Source organism: Pelecanus crispus, chromosome Z (assembly GCF_030463565.1).
Source record: "Pelecanus crispus isolate bPelCri1 chromosome Z, bPelCri1.pri, whole genome shotgun sequence".
Classification (NCBI taxonomy): Eukaryota; Metazoa; Chordata; class Aves; order Pelecaniformes; family Pelecanidae; genus Pelecanus; species Pelecanus crispus.
The window spans coordinates 69,634,686-69,649,722 of NC_134676.1; the positions used below are offsets into that span (position 1 = coordinate 69,634,686).

Consider the following 15,037-nt stretch of genomic DNA (forward strand, 5'->3'; position numbering starts at 1 on the left):
TGCTTTGGATTTCTTCTTTGGAGAGAACAATAAAAGCCCCTCCCAGACTTACGTATCAGCCGAAAACCCAGTTTTGCTACTGGGTGTTAAAACTGTGACTGATTTTCTTCTTGATGCTTTCTTTTAGTGTCTAGTCAAAGAGTTTTGTGTGTGCAAACGAAATAGCCTGTTGCCCTATTTTGCAAAGCAAGTGAAAAGGAAAAGCTGTAGCTTCAGGAAGTTTTTATCTCTAAGAAATCCCTACATTACAGCAACAACATCTTCTAGTCTAGACTTGTGCTATTTTATAGACTAAAAATAAACTTTTTCAAAGTTGCATTGGCATGTATGGTTAGAACTCATCCAGGCCAGTATCTTGACCAGGCACTGCTCTACTGCATTACTGTTTCAAAATCTCTCTGCTGTAATCTGTAATACCAAGAGCTGCTGGATATGAACTACAGTCCTTCTTATATCTTTCTGGCCACCTTTAAAAATAAATTGTATGCTTGCAAAGGAGACAAAACAGTAAAGTTAAAGATATCCGAAAAATGGAAGGTACACAACATTTCATGAAAAAAAACATTTCTTTCAGACAGAGCAATTAACACACTCAATGGAATACAAAGCACCGGACCCGCTTTTTAAATGCAATTGCCAGTTAACTCTTCACAGCTTTGTAGTGACAGTTTATTAAAAGAAATCCCTAAAGAAAGCTATCGCAGCGAAACAAGAATCCAGCCTGAAAGGGGTGATTCTGAATACGGTGAGATTATTCTGTGCGTTTGCAAAAACTTGCATTCCTCCGCTACTCAGTTTGCTCTCGTGAGCACATTAAAATCACAGACGATATACCTTAAACTTTGCAGCAATGAATGAATTCCAAGTTCTGTATTTTAGAACAGAGTTAAAGCAGTGCTTTTGCTGCCAGGATAACAGGCAGTTACTTTCAGTAAAGTAAGTGATAAGCGTAATTGTGCATTAAAATTCAGTGCTACAGTATATGTAAACAATGTTTTTTCCAGGCTCCTGGATTCTTCGGTTAATTATTGAAATTATTGCAGTTAATTACAGAAATACCACGTAAACCCAGGCAGTGCCTAGATCCCGTGAACCCATCCCTGAGCGATGATGAGCGAGGCCCGGTTTGAGCTGACAGAAATTGCCGCGGGCTCCATGCCCACACTAGTGGTGCACCCGCGACGCGTCTTCACTACGCCACCATCCTTTTAATAATTTGACTATTTTGATGCTGTTGTGAAAAATATCCTGTATTTAATTGTAGCAGCAGCAATATTTCCCTCGGTTTGAGGTGCCGAGGGTCGCCCGTTGGCAGGAGCCGCTGAAGGCCGGGGAGCTTGGCCCCCGCCTCCCTCGAGGCTCCGCTTCCCGCCCGGCGGTGAGACCGGGCTGGGAGGGGGAGGCCTCAGAGCATTCGAAGCTCGGGGCAAGCTAAACCGGCATTACCGGTGCCAGCCACCGGGCCTCGCCTCGCTCCCTCCGGCGAGGGGCTGCCAGGCCCCGGGCTGCCGGTGAGTGCCGCCCCTCCTCCCCGGAACGATCGCTCCGCGGCCCGGGCGGCAGCCGGGAGGGGCTGGCGGCGCACCGAGGCGGAAGGTGGGGGGGCGCTGCTGTTTCCGGCTCGGCGCAGAGGGACGGCTGGGCCTGACGGCAGGAGCTGGCAGGGCGCTGGTCCGCTTTCCCTTCCCGTTTCCATTCTCGTTCCCTTCGCCCTTCCCGGTCGCCGGCGGCCCACCTGGGGCCGGTGCCTCCTCTGAGCCCCCTCACCCGCCGTGCCGCACCGTAACGGGGCTTCCCTTCAGGCGGGAGTTGCGCCTCCCCGGCCGGGGCAGGTGCTTTGGGTGCAGGCCGCAGCGGGGCCCTCGTTGCCCTCCGCAGCGGCAGAGCGAAGCCGCGGAGATGGATGACGAACCCGAGCGGACCAAGCGCTGGGAAGGAGGCTACGAAAGAACATGGTAGACTTTCCTTTTCCCTGCTCACCTCCTTGTTGGTGAACGAGGAGAAAAATCTCTCTTCTGCTCAATAATCTGTTTTGCGTAGGGAAATTCTTAAGGAAGATGAATCCGGATCACTGAAAGCCACCATCGAGGACATTCTTTTCAAGGCAAAGAGGAAAAGGTATTATGTGTTGCCACGAGTCTGCTAATAATACTGGTTTGGTCGGCTGTAAGGACTTAATCGTTCTGAAGCTGGGTCCTCTAGGTTGAGTAAGCGTATTGGCACACCTGCAATATACTTTTGTGTGCTCACCCCTTCAGAGCTCCAGATGCATGCTTCTTGCCTGCTACTTATTAGTTGTGCCAGAAAAAATACTAAAATTTATTTTTATCTTTAGTCTTAACGCTGACCATGTACAGGCTAGATACCCCAGATGTGTGCTAGCTAAAGAGGTGAGGTCTTGATCTGGTGAAACACAGTGCAAAGCACTGCAGTTGCACTTTGCACTGCTTAGACAAAATCCTTCAACCTTTTTTTAATACACAGATCATGCCTCAAGCTGGGTTTTGGTATCATGGCACCGGATTTGTGTTTCAAATTGTCAGAAAAATTGCTAGATAAAATCTAGATTTGTTTTATTTCAAATTATGTTAAAATATTAAAATTTGGATAAAATTTCAAAGTTCTGTTAAACCTAGTAAGAAATAGGTTTTGTTTGTTTGTCTTCTGCGAGGCATGAAATCTGTTTGTAATTGAATTGCCTTTTTTTCAGTGTAAATAAGTGTCTGTGGTTTGTTATTGCTTTATGTTTGCCAGAATTCTAGTACTGGATTTGTTCTGGACTTTTGTTCTAGGAACCACTTATTCATTTGCATCTTATTTAAATCCTTTTGTGTTTTGTTAGACTCTATGAACACCATGGACAAGTTCGACTTGGAATGGTATGTTAATGTCTTAACCCTTGTCTGTCCTGAGTCCAAAACTACTTGTATAGAGGTACTATGCCTAATCGGAAATATACTTGTGCTGACTTAATGTGCTTGAGACCAAAGCTTGTGTTTTCCACCAGACTTTTTTTTAAAATATTCTTTGTTCATCGGCAATATGGGGTATGAAACATGAGCATTCAGAGGGGAAGGTTTGGCATGTTTGCTGCATCAGGGTGTGTTTTGCAAGAGCAGTCAGATCACACGCTTGCACTGTTGACTTTTCTTCATGTGAAAAATGGGCATCATTTAAATGAGTTGTAAGTAATAACTATGCAATGCTGAGCTCTTCAGGTGAAGAGGTGAAGGTGCGTACTATGCATGTTTTGTAGCTTATTGTGGAAGGAAAAGAACTGCATTTTTCACAATAGTCTTTTTTTCATTTTGAAGGAAGAGTGGAAAAAATGCATTACTTTTTCAGTTGCTGTTGATTGCATAGGTCAGTACACTGAATTTTCCCTGTTTGAGGGAGGAAGTAGTTGCTTTTTTTAAGTAAGTGGAGTAATGAGCAATTCATTTAAATATCTATGTTCTGTGAGTGATTATCGCTTATGGTGAAAATGCAGATGCGTCACCTTTATGTGGTTGTTGATGGATCAAGAACTATGGAAGACCAAGATTTAAAACCGAACAGACTTACTTGCACTTTGAAGGTATTTCTGTAGTCAAAAGTTTTCTCTTATTAATCCACTGTTTCTCTGTAAACCAGTTCCATTTTGCATTTAAAAGAATAGCAGTCTCCTCTGACTAGATTACATGCATAGCGTCATCTCTCCTCTCATCCCTACTTCTTTTCCCCTTGTTTCTGTTGCTAGTCTGTAACTTTCCCGGTTTTTGAATAGTAAAATCTGTGTGACGTTAGTTTGCCTTGGCATGAGTACTTCTATACAGTAAAAACACTTTGTGAGGACATATTATGGAAAGACACATTATGAAAAGTATGTGGAAATTACACTAAAGTGTTGCCTGTAATAAGGGATGAAGGAACAAATATGCTTTTATTACATACTTAGAATTTTTCTTTTCTTACAGTTGTGTTTTCATGAATTCTGGTTTGAATGGATGCTAGACAGGAGTTGAACTGGATTGCTGGTTCAGACTGTGGAGGACTTGAACTGTAAATCTTACACTATATGGTCTTCTCTAACAACACTAAGAATTTAAATCCTGGGTTTTGATGCTTTTGTACAGATTAGTGCTTTTTGGTGTATTGTAAACCTCCATTTGAACCAACAGTAATCTAGAACGTTAACATATGAAGTGAATAAAATAAGGGGTGGGTGGTTTCTGAAATTTACATTGCATTGGTAACATGGAAGGAAGAAGAGGGATGGAAGGGCTAGGGTGAAAGAATGGAAAGGAAGGGCTCATTTCCCCCTTCTTTTTCCCCAACTTTTTTTTTTTTTTTAAGTGATACTGGATGTTTTGCAAGTACCACCCACTTAATGCATGTGGAATAAAACTGTCTCTAGTTTTTAACTGTCTTAACTTCTCTTTATAGTTACTGGAATATTTTGTTGAAGAGTACTTTGACCAAAATCCTATTAGCCAGGTATGTACAACCATGCAAGAAACAAGTAACCAAAAACTATTTTAAAAGTTAGTTTTAGTTTTAACAATATCTAGTAAACTGTTTTCAGTTGTTGTGTTCCTTCCCATCCCTTCCTCATCAGTCTGGTGAAATTCTTGTTTCTGCCTGAACTAATGAAAATAAGAACCCATCTATTCCCTTTTTCCTAAATATAGATTCTAACACAGAAGACCTGATGATTTTTTTTTTTTTCAGTCATTTAGAATTATAGAAGATTACTTTTTGTACCTTGTGGCAGAAGTACAGGAAATAGAGGAATGTATGTTAACTGATGCATAGTGTTCTGCTGCTGTTGTTACACTTATAAGAAAAATTGTATAGTTAAGTAATTCTGATCCATAAAGAAGTATGAGGCAAAATATAGCAAAAATGTAAATCAAATACTTTTAAACTTACTAAGAAAAGTTTTGTCTGTGTTTTTTTTTTTTTTTTTTTTTTTCCTTCTCCAGATTGGCTTAATTGTAACCAAGAGTAAAAGAGCTGAAAAAATGACAGAACTTTCAGGTAGGGAGGTAGTATATTTTTTTTAAATTGGAGATGTTTTCACCTCTTGCATTGATGAAGTTCTACTTGATGACACCACTGAAAGTGAAGTAGCATTAACATAATATTTTTAATTTAAAAGAGAAGTCACTGCAAGTTTTCTGAAACCAGAGTCTTTATTTTGATCTGTTTTGATCTAGAATTGGCATCGTGTGCTTGTTGGTGATCAAGTCTTATCCACATTGCAACTAAAATATATTTTGTTTCCCTTATAGTTAATTTCTCATCCTGTTTGTTAATTTTGTATTTTATGACACCTGTGTGTTCTGTGAAATCTGATCAGATGTTAAGCAGCAAGGTTTCTTTGGTTCCTGCCTTCTGTCACTAGGAATCTGTGTGGCTTCGGAGATAAAGTCTTAATTTTTTCTCTTTATTACCTGTAAAACTGGGGTAACTTTGTTGAGGAATTTGAGGATCAGTCAATCCTTGAACAGTACTTTGAGGATAACAGAGGAAGCTAAACTCTTGTTTCTGCTCAAACACTTTGTGAGACACTTCACACTCATGTTAAGCGCTTAATAATACACAACAGTGATTTTACTCTTTTTTACTTCTTAAAGTTTCTAACAGTTGAGTGCCTGTAGAGTAGATGTCCTTCTGTTAATATGTTGTTTTATTGTTTTCTACGTTCTGATCAAGAGGTCAGTTTCTAAGGAGAAACAGAGAGTTACAAGTCATAGTCTGAAAACTGTTGTTGTACAAGTACACTTCATTATATAATTTAGATATTTCAATTCCTTTAACTTGTTTTTTCAGATGAACTGTTTTTTCCATTTACAGGTAACTCAAAAAAGCATGTAACTGCTCTGAAGAAAGCAGTGGATATGAACTGCAGTGGAGAGCCGTCTCTATATAATTCCCTAAATTTGGCCATGCAGACTTTAAAGTTAGTATATACATGGCGGTTTTTTGTTTTTCTTGTTTTCCATAATGAGTACAGTGCTGATTGTGAATTTTTGGAGGGGCAGAGACAGTATTTTTTACAAGTAGCATCTTGCATCGTGCTGACCTGAGTCTCTAAAAGGCAGCTTTATGGCGTCTTAGCATACAAGCTGTTAAGAATTTAAATATGCTAGTAGTGCAGAAGTTAATTTTCTAACACAAGATGCTTCTATTCAGAGGTGTGCTGCTGATAAAAAGCAACAATATTTTAAAATGAAGTAGATGATTTTGTGTTGTGTATGAATATGGTGATGAAAGACCCTTCAATTATTTTTTACTAGAGGACTAAGGCATGAGAGAGGGCAGAGTTAGGGTTTGGTAATGGTAAGAGAACAGGAAAAGAAGTAGCATTGAATCGCAACAATCTGGTGGGAGTTTTGGCATACTTTAGAAAGATATATTTTCAGGTAGGATAGATTAAAAAGCCTTTTTTGCTATGTGAGGTATTGAGATGGGATAAATGGATAAATGTTTATGGAGGACTGTTTTAACAATTATAGCTAGAGACACTGACAGAACAAAGCTAGTAGTCAATGTCGTAAAAAATTACTTGAATGACTATTTGGAAGAGAGTTTTCCATTAAGAACTAAAACATGGTAGTTAATGGATTTACACCTACAAACTGATTAGAGAGTTTTATTTTAAGAAGTCAGGAAAACTTACTGCAGTGTTGCTAGTTTGAAGGTGAATTTTACCTGTGAGAGTACAGATGAGGTACAGGGATTACTTAAGCATTAGAGCAAACAATCAGATTACAACTACATGATCAAATACTGTATTTTAGACACTGGAAAGGTTTGGCTTTTGTAAGGTGAAATTCTGGTGCTCAGAGAAGGATCTTACCAGTCTTTTATAATTTGTAGGGGACTTCCTATCATGTTGTCTTCTGACTTTAGTACATTAAAGTCCTTGGAAACTTGAGCGTACAAGTAGTGTAGTGTACAGAAGTAAATTAACTATATACTTTCTTTAGGCACATGCCAGGACATACAAGCAGAGAGGTTTTGGTAGTCTTCAGCAGTCTGACGACATGTGATCCAGCCAACATCTATGATCTAATTAAGGTACAGAAGTCAAGTTTGACTATTACATTGAACATCCAAGCTATTAGACTAAAACCAGACAGTTGCAGTGACATCGTCAATTAATTTTCATTTAAAACTTTGAACCTTTTTGCTGTTTGCTGTTCTGCGTATGAATTTGAGTATGCTTTCTTTTTCCATTTGAAGTGTTTAAAAGCAGTTAAGATCAGAGTATCTGTCATCGGCCTAAGTGCTGAAGTTCGAGTTTGTACAGTGCTTGCCCGAGAAACTGGTGGTATGTATCTGAAGTTCAGTAGTTATACTACTAATTAAAGTTTAAAATTTAAATTAAGCAACAAATATGTCATATTTATCAATGCATTTTGATATTTAAGGATGAATATACTGTTGTGCTGGCAGAAAATTTAAGGGTTTCCCAAATCTCCAAAATACACAGTATTTAGTGAAATTATTATCAGCTGGTAGCTGCATATCTAGAGAGGAGCAATATATATGTACATTTTAAAACCTAGTGTTCCACATATAAAGCTATGTGATGTGGAACTTAATGTAACATGTTAATATCAGTTACTACAGTGGTAACTCTTACAATATCATTACTACAGTGTAATGTTGGAGAAAAAGGTAGGCCTTCATATCTAATTAAACATTCTGGTGTTACTAATTTTAAAACTTGTCATTTTCAGTAGCATTAACAGGACTTTTTTAGGAACAGGGTTGGCTAAATTACTCTTTTTACTCAAGTTGTTTTCTGTCATTTGGAGAATGTTTGTATTCTTATCTGCTCATAATCTGAGAGTAAAGCATTTCTTTCTTTATGACAGGCACATACCACGTTATTTTAGATGAAAGTCATTATAAGGAACTGCTGATGCATCATGTTAGTCCTCCACCTGCCAGTTCAAGTTCTGAGTGCTCCCTTATTCGAATGGGTAGGATATGGTTTTGTTAAAGTCCTAGCACAAGATTTGTGAATCTTGTCTTTATCTTTCTTTGCATCTTCTGTGTTAAAGCCATACAAGTAGTTCGAAGCATAATAAAGACATTGCACAATTGGGTTTTTTATTTTAACTTTTATTTTGCTAAATACCAGTTTTCTTGACATTGTTCCTGCAAAGTTGTCAGCTTTTAAACAAATTTAAGAATTAAAACAAGTAAGACAAATTACTCAACTGCAGTTGGAATCAATGAAGTGGAATGATTTTGCTTGTACAGTAACTGGTATAAATGCAATACTTAGAAATGAAGGATGAAAAACTATTTTGTTTCTCCCTCTGTTTTTTTTTTTTCCTGCAGAAGGCAACTATGATAAGCTTAATTGACTGTAAGAGCCATCTGTTTGTCCGTGTAGTGCATGTTTATTAGGAGCACTGTTGTGGTGTTCTTTCAACAAATGGATTGGGTACCTTTTCTTCTCCTGATGTATTTCTCAATAAATTTAAGCCTGGAGTTAAACCAGAATAGGAACTCCAAGGCCACAAATTAGAGCGTTGACTTCTCACTTTCATCCACCTGTTCTCACAGATAAGAATGTATGTATTTTTATGTGTAGATTTAAATAGTGAGGAGATTTACTTGTTATAGGTAAAGCCTGAGCAGCAGTCAGAAAAATTAACTGCCCACTTGACATGAGCTGTTAAAAATAAGTGGTAGAAAGAATGGTATTTGTTACAGCCTCCGTAAAGTGCTGTAGTTTCATCTGTCATATACTGCACTTGGAAGGTGACTGTACGCTTGGTGTCTGCATATAAAAGTATTTTCCCCTTAATTAGGAACTGTTGTTCAAGTGAGCATTCACGTAGTGCTCTTTGTGCTTTCCTGCCATTGCACATCTTTTTCTTTTTAGCTGTTCTTCAAAAAATGGGGTTTCAAGTGAGCTTCAGTTAATACGAAGTCTGTGAAAAGTTTTTTTTTCAGTTGGGGGAACTACAGTGAGGGATTTGTTGATGGATGTAGGTAGAGACCTTTAGGAAGAACTTGATACCCAGTAAGAGTGTATTACTTCTCCTGTAATAGACAAACAAACAAAGAGATGGGCCTTAATGTTTAGAATGATCTTTGAACTTCTCCATTGAAGTAAGAAATGGAAAGATTAATTGCATGTTTGAAATTGGTAATATGGGATGTTTATCTCTTCAGGTTTTCCTCAGCATACTATTGCTTCTTTATCTGATCAAGATGCGAAGCCGTCCTTTAGCATGGCGTGAGTAGAGTTGATTAAAATTCGATGAGCTGATTAGAATTCAGTAATAATTAGTCATATTTAGAAAATCTGCTTGCCAGTGAAAATATTGCAAAATAACATAAAAAAAATAGTGAGTAATGACTTGCAAATTCTCAGTAGAAATTTTATTTCCATTTGTACATCCAGTATGTGGCCATAGTTACCTCTGTTAAATATACCTTTTAAAAAATACATTTAAATTTTTTTTGAAGGTAGTAAATGGCTTTTAGTTGTGTTGCACAGTGATTAGAACTCAGGGGTGCTACAAGGTATTAAAGTAATTACTACCAATTTTACTTGCATTTCTTGATTCAAGTATTTTTATCGCTATAAAGATGATGAGGATGAAAGGTATTACCTGGAATAAAGTATTTTGTATCTTATTTACTAAGGTGACTTTAAAGGGAAGTTTAAAATAGAGGCTTCATTTGATTAGTGTACTGGTGCTCTTCTCAGTGAAAGGAATCATAGTTTTCAGGGGTGATATGGGAGTCTGTATTTGCAGAAGGAAACAGTGTCTGCTGTTTGAAATAGTACTAACATGCATCTTAAAGTCAATACAGCGTATTTGTGTGTGTGTAAGTAGAAATACTAATGTTGTTATCTTTCATAACTTTATTTTTTAAAGATATATTGGCTCCTTTATGTGGGAAAATTTGGTCTTTCTTCTGTTTCTGTGGGGAAATGTGGTTACTGATACCTCACCCTATCAATTGCTTTCTGATACTTCCATACACATGGAACTGTTGCATGGAAGCTGCTGAATCTTTTTAAACTATTTGGTGTGGGAGCTATGTAATATTTGTAGTTATGTAGTATTATGGTGTTATCTCTTAGGTATCAAATTATCTCTCTCTACTCTAGGCAACTGGAAAACAACAGTGAGCCGGGTCTTACACTGGGTGGCTATTTCTGTCCCCAGTGCAGAGCCAAATACTGTGAACTTCCTGTGGAATGCAAAATCTGTGGTGAGTAGCAAGAAAAGGTGAGCAGATGAGTTATGAGGTAGTGGTAGGAGAGTTAAGGGGTAGAAAAATTCAACTATACTTAGGAATTGAAAGCCAGCTCTGCTTTAAGAAGCCTGCATTCCTGTGTCCTGGGGTGTCAGCTTCATACAAGGTACTTTCAGGACTATACCTGTAACAGTGAAGCTGTATTATATTCACCAGTATAATGTTACAAACTGAAAGCCCTAAATCAAAGTGGGGAAGAAGGATGAATCACATATTGTCCTGGTTTCAGCTCGGATAGAGTTGATTTTCTTCCTAGTAGCTGGCATAGTGCTGTGTTTTGGATTTAGCATGAGAATAATGCTGATAACACACTGATGTTTTCATTGTTGCTAGGTAGTGTTTATGCTAGTCAAGGACTTTTCAGTTTCTCCTGCCCTGCCAGCAAGAAACTGGGAGAGGGCACAGCCAGGATGGTTGATCCAAACTGGCCAAAGGGCTATTCCATACCATATGACGTCACGCTCAGTATAGAAACTGGGGGGGGTTGGCCAGGGGGCAGCAATTGCTGCTCGGGAACTGTCTGGGCATCGGTCAGCGGGTGGTGAGCAATTGCATTGGGCATCACTTACTTTGTATATTATTATTATTATTTCCCCTTCCTTTTCTGACCTATTAAACTGTCTCTATCTCAACCCATGAATTTTACTTTTTTTTTCCAATTCTCTCACCCATCTCACTTGGGAGGGGGAGAGTGAGCAAATGGCTGTGTGGTGTTTAGCTGCGTGCCAGGTTAAACCACAACACATATGAATGGTAATAATTTCCTCAAGAACCCTGATTTAACAGACACACCAATGTTTCAGACTCCTCAGTGCAAGGTCATGAAGATAAATAGTGCTTTGGAGTAAAAGGACAGAAGTACACCCTCACCTCCAGGAGTATGTGGATGAAAGGTTTCAAGGTTGAACCCAAGGGCAGGCTGCAGCGACACATGTTGCTTTAGAGTTGTAAACAAAGTCCTTCGCTTTTGCAAATGTTAATGGACTGTGGAACCAATGATGCCTGTCCCCCCTCTGCCCTGAATGAGGGCGGGAGGGAGGATTAACGTTTTTTTATAGTATTACTATTGTGTGAGCAACAGCTGTCCTCCTGTTAGCTTCTGCAGACTGAAACATGGTAAGTATTACCAAGATGCATGTATTTGGCAAGAGGATCAGATAATTCTAGTTTTGGGTCACCTTGTCCTAGTTGCACGGGAAGGTTTTCATATCAGCATCAGTTTCGTTTCAGCAAAGTAATAGTGTAGCTGGAAGAATCCTATGTATCAGCAATAGATTCTCCACAGCTGCAGCTGTCACCAGAAAAAGAGCTTGGAAGTTTACACTGCATGTGAGTGAGTGATGAGTTTGTGCTAGCCCATGCACCAGCTAACACTAGCCTGTTGTCACAGTTCACTCCCTCCCCCCTGGTGGGATGGGAGAGAGAATTGGAAGCGTAAAAGTGAGAAAACTTGTGGGTTGAGATAAAGACAAGTTGTGCATTTAGATTTAATCGGATGACTCTTCTATGGTTGCTTTTTGCTTATGGCATGAGGATAAAAAACTTCTAACTTTACAATTCTGCATTGCAAATGTACTTCTAAAGACTGACTTAAGCCTTTTAATTAGAAATTCAGGCATTGCTTGTTCTTTAATTTATACTTAGATTTAATTCTGGAAAGGATTACAGGTTTGGATTATGGGAGCTAACAAATAATTTTATGCTTTTTAATTTTTAAAAGCTCTGAAACACTAATGGAAAAGTCTTTTTTCCTTTTTGCTTTGTTTAATACAGAAAAGCTTTGCAGTAAGTTCTCTCTTGTAATAATCTTGATGTCTCTCTATTTGCAGGTCTTACGTTAGTGTCTGCACCTCATCTGGCTCGGTCTTACCATCATTTGTTTCCATTGGATGCCTTTCAGGAAGTTGCCCTGGAAGAATACCAGGGGGAACGGTATGCAAATCATATTTGTGATGATGAGTGTACTTGTCGACCCTGTATTTTTTTTGTCACAGAAGTAAGAATAGCTGGCAGCAGCTTCTCTGCTGCTGGAGGCACTGTTGAATGTTTGGGCATTTTGGGGCACCTCTGACAATAAGAAATATTTGCAGTTTCCGTTAACAGTTATCCTGTGTGTTCAGCTGAATAACTGAAATAATTGCCATAAATTGTTACACAATCTTGACTTTTTTTCAGTTAAAATACACAATTTTGCTTTCAGGTATTGTCAAGGCTGCCAGGGAGAAATGAAAGATCAAAATGTAAGTATGTTGAACTGCATTGGAATTTGCATTGAAGGGTGTCAGAAAGAGAGATGATCCTTTAGCATAGTCTTCTAAATACTGGAAAAATATTTGTGGAATTTTTATTTCATGGTTAACTAGAGTTCGCTGTTATAGAGTCACTCCTTTTAGACTGCAAAGTCTATAAAAGTGTGGGAAGGGGTTTCCTAGAGAATTACGTAAATAAGCTTCCACTCTTAGGCATCTGGAAGCATCTGCAGTGACTCGAGCTCAGCCCTTTGGATGTACTTGCTGTTAGAAACTTTAATTCAGTTGGGTTTCTGTGATGTTAGTAATATAGTCTGTTTACACTGTCTTGCTGACACAACAGTTGCCCTACTGTAGTGCTATGATGGTGATAATTTTTTCCTAATTTGACCTGTTTTTCTGTCTTTTCCACACAGGTTTACGTATGTAAAGTGTGTCAGAATGCATTTTGTGTGGAATGCGATTTGTTTGTTCATGATTCTCTGCACTGCTGTCCTGGCTGTATTCACGAGCATCCTGCTCCCATATCTGTATGATGTCATCTCTTTTTGGAAATTGTCATATCTATGTCATTCTTTCATAAATCTATTTTGCTTATTCAGCCACAGCTTTCACTCAAAACAAGAGGACCTACATAATTACAGAAGGATGAACACTGGCTTGGGAGCAAACTTTAATTTTTATCTAATGTATTAATGACTTCATTACTGTTAATATATTCTTGAATTATCTGTATCTTTTATTTTATTTGCTTTTATCTGTAAAGCTCTGGCTTTTTCTGAATTTTATTGTAACATGTACATTTGTAAATGTGAAAGTGATAAAACTGGTTTGTATGATAATGTGGCGATTCATCTTTGTTTCATTAGTTGTTCAAAAAAGAAGTCCTGAAAATATATTTTATATATCGATTGTTATAAGCTCTTGTTTTTGGTGGATGGTGGGGTTCTACAGATCAAAATATTCTTTGTAAGAATTCAACAAAGGTGGTTTTGAGCAATTAGTTGGGGGACATTTCAAATAATTTCAAGTATTGTGGCTGTTCGCCTTGGCCTTCAGTAAGGCAACTCAAATACAGCTGTTTATAAATGTGCTGAAAACCTGTTTCGCATTTTAATGGTACAGCTCAAAACTAACTGAATTTTATTACTGCTGTGTCTGTAGTTGTGTGGTTTAAGTTTCACTTTCTTGCAGGAGTCTAAGGTTACTGAAAGGCAATGAATTTGCAAAGGTGTAAGACCTGAGTTTTTACAAACTATTGTTTGATGGTCACGGTATTGAAGACAGTGATGCTATTTTGATTCTGAGGCTAGAATGACTTGCCAGAACTGCAAGGCATCTTCTCTCCTTGGCTGAACACCCAGAGCAACAGACAGTATCATGGGGTGAGAAAGGGAAGCTCCAGGGAAGGGCAATGAAGCTGGTGAAGGGTCTGGAGCACAGGCCTTATGAGGAGCGGCTGAGGGAACTGGGGTTGTTTAGTCTGGAGAAGAGGAGGCTGAGGGGAGACCTTACCTGAAAGGAGGGTGTAGTGAGGTGGATGTCAGTCTCTTCTCCCAAGTAACAAGTGATAAGACCAGAGAAAATGGGCTCAAGCTGTGCCAGGGGAGGTTTAGGTTGGATATTAGGAAAAATTTCTTCACGGAAAGGGTAGTCAAGCATTGGAACAGGCTGCCCAGAGAGGTGGTGGAGTCACTGTCCCTGGAGGTGTTCAGAAAACGTGTAGACGTGGCACTTGGGGACATGGTTTAGTGGGCATGGTGGTGTTGGGTTGATGGTTGGACTGATGATCTTAGAGGTCCTTTCCAATCTTAATGATGCCTAGTTTTTACTTCCATTATAAATAATCCAGCCACCAAGCCAGGAAACATGAAATTAATTATTACTCTACCCTTAATTGGTTTAGCGATTGACTTGGTAGTGTTAGGTTAATGGTTGGACTGGATGATCTTAAAGGTCTTTTCCAACCTAAACGATTCTATGATCTATGTTTTTACAGTGTCTGTTCAAAGTGCGATTGCAGTTTGAACTTGTGAGAATATAACATGCTACACCTCAGTAAGAGGAGGTTGTGATGGTGCACTGCCTAAGGCTGTATGTCACATCTGGTTTTCTGAAGTCACCTTATGACAGAGTAACTCAGTCACTGATGTATCCAACTTAGTTTTTAAAATTGTGAGCTTTGTTGTCAGGTTAGGAACAGCAATAATCTAACCTAACCACTGAATCTTAAAAGTGCAAACAAAAAAAAAAAAGCAAACCCCCATCTTAAGTTAGCTCCCTGTTTTTCATGCTCACCACATACAGATAATACATGCTACTTCTCAGTTTTCACAGGCAGTTTTCGTTTCAAGTCCTTTAAATATGCAAATTCTCAATTGTTAACATAGCTCCTTCTGTGCTTTTTCTACTATTTATGCCTGCAGCCTGGCTGGAATGCAGTAATTCTACTGTGGTGGCAGAAAAATGACTGTTTTGGCATCTGTGTTTTATTTTGTGCTGAGTCA

At 38.7% G+C, this 15,037-nt stretch overlaps 1 protein-coding gene across 7 annotated transcripts; it reads left to right on the plus strand.

Annotated features, from left to right (window-relative positions):
• Nucleotides 1-1,786: 1,786 nt before the first annotated feature.
• On the plus strand, nt 1,787-13,347 carry GTF2H2 (general transcription factor IIH subunit 2). 7 transcript variants are annotated; one of them, XM_009479783.2, is made up of 15 exons: nt 1,787-1,955; nt 2,041-2,118; nt 2,843-2,879; nt 3,491-3,577; nt 4,426-4,476; nt 4,965-5,019; nt 5,839-5,944; nt 6,975-7,065; nt 7,231-7,318; nt 7,869-7,976; nt 9,184-9,247; nt 10,133-10,236; nt 12,111-12,213; nt 12,482-12,521; nt 12,947-13,100. In XM_009479783.2, exons 1-15 carry the CDS (start codon nt 1,900-1,902, stop codon nt 13,064-13,066), a joined length of 1,188 nt encoding a protein of 395 aa, XP_009478058.1. In that variant the 5' UTR covers nt 1,787-1,899; the 3' UTR covers nt 13,067-13,100. The 7 variants fall into 7 exon arrangements, with proteins under 7 accessions (XP_009478058.1, XP_075582127.1, XP_075582126.1 ...); XM_075726012.1 differs by having other exon boundaries at nt 7,231-7,315; XM_075726011.1 differs by lacking the exon at nt 12,482-12,521 and having other exon boundaries at nt 12,947-13,347.
• Nucleotides 13,348-15,037: the final 1,690 nt, after the last annotated feature.

What these genes read in the sequence shown, in the direction of transcription:
- GTF2H2 (XM_075726011.1), top strand. Translation starts at nt 1,900, where the DNA reads ATGGATGACGAACCCGAGCGGACCAAGCGCTGGGAAGGAGGCTACGAA. An exon ending in GACAAGTTCGACTTGGAATG is followed by an intron (nt 2,880 to 3,490) that starts GTATGTTAATGT and finishes GTGAAAATGCAG; the next exon opens with ATGCGTCACCTTTATGTGGT. An exon ending in GAAGAATACCAGGGGGAACG is followed by an intron (nt 12,214 to 12,946) that starts GTATGCAAATCA and finishes TTTTCCACACAG; the next exon opens with GTTTACGTATGTAAAGTGTG.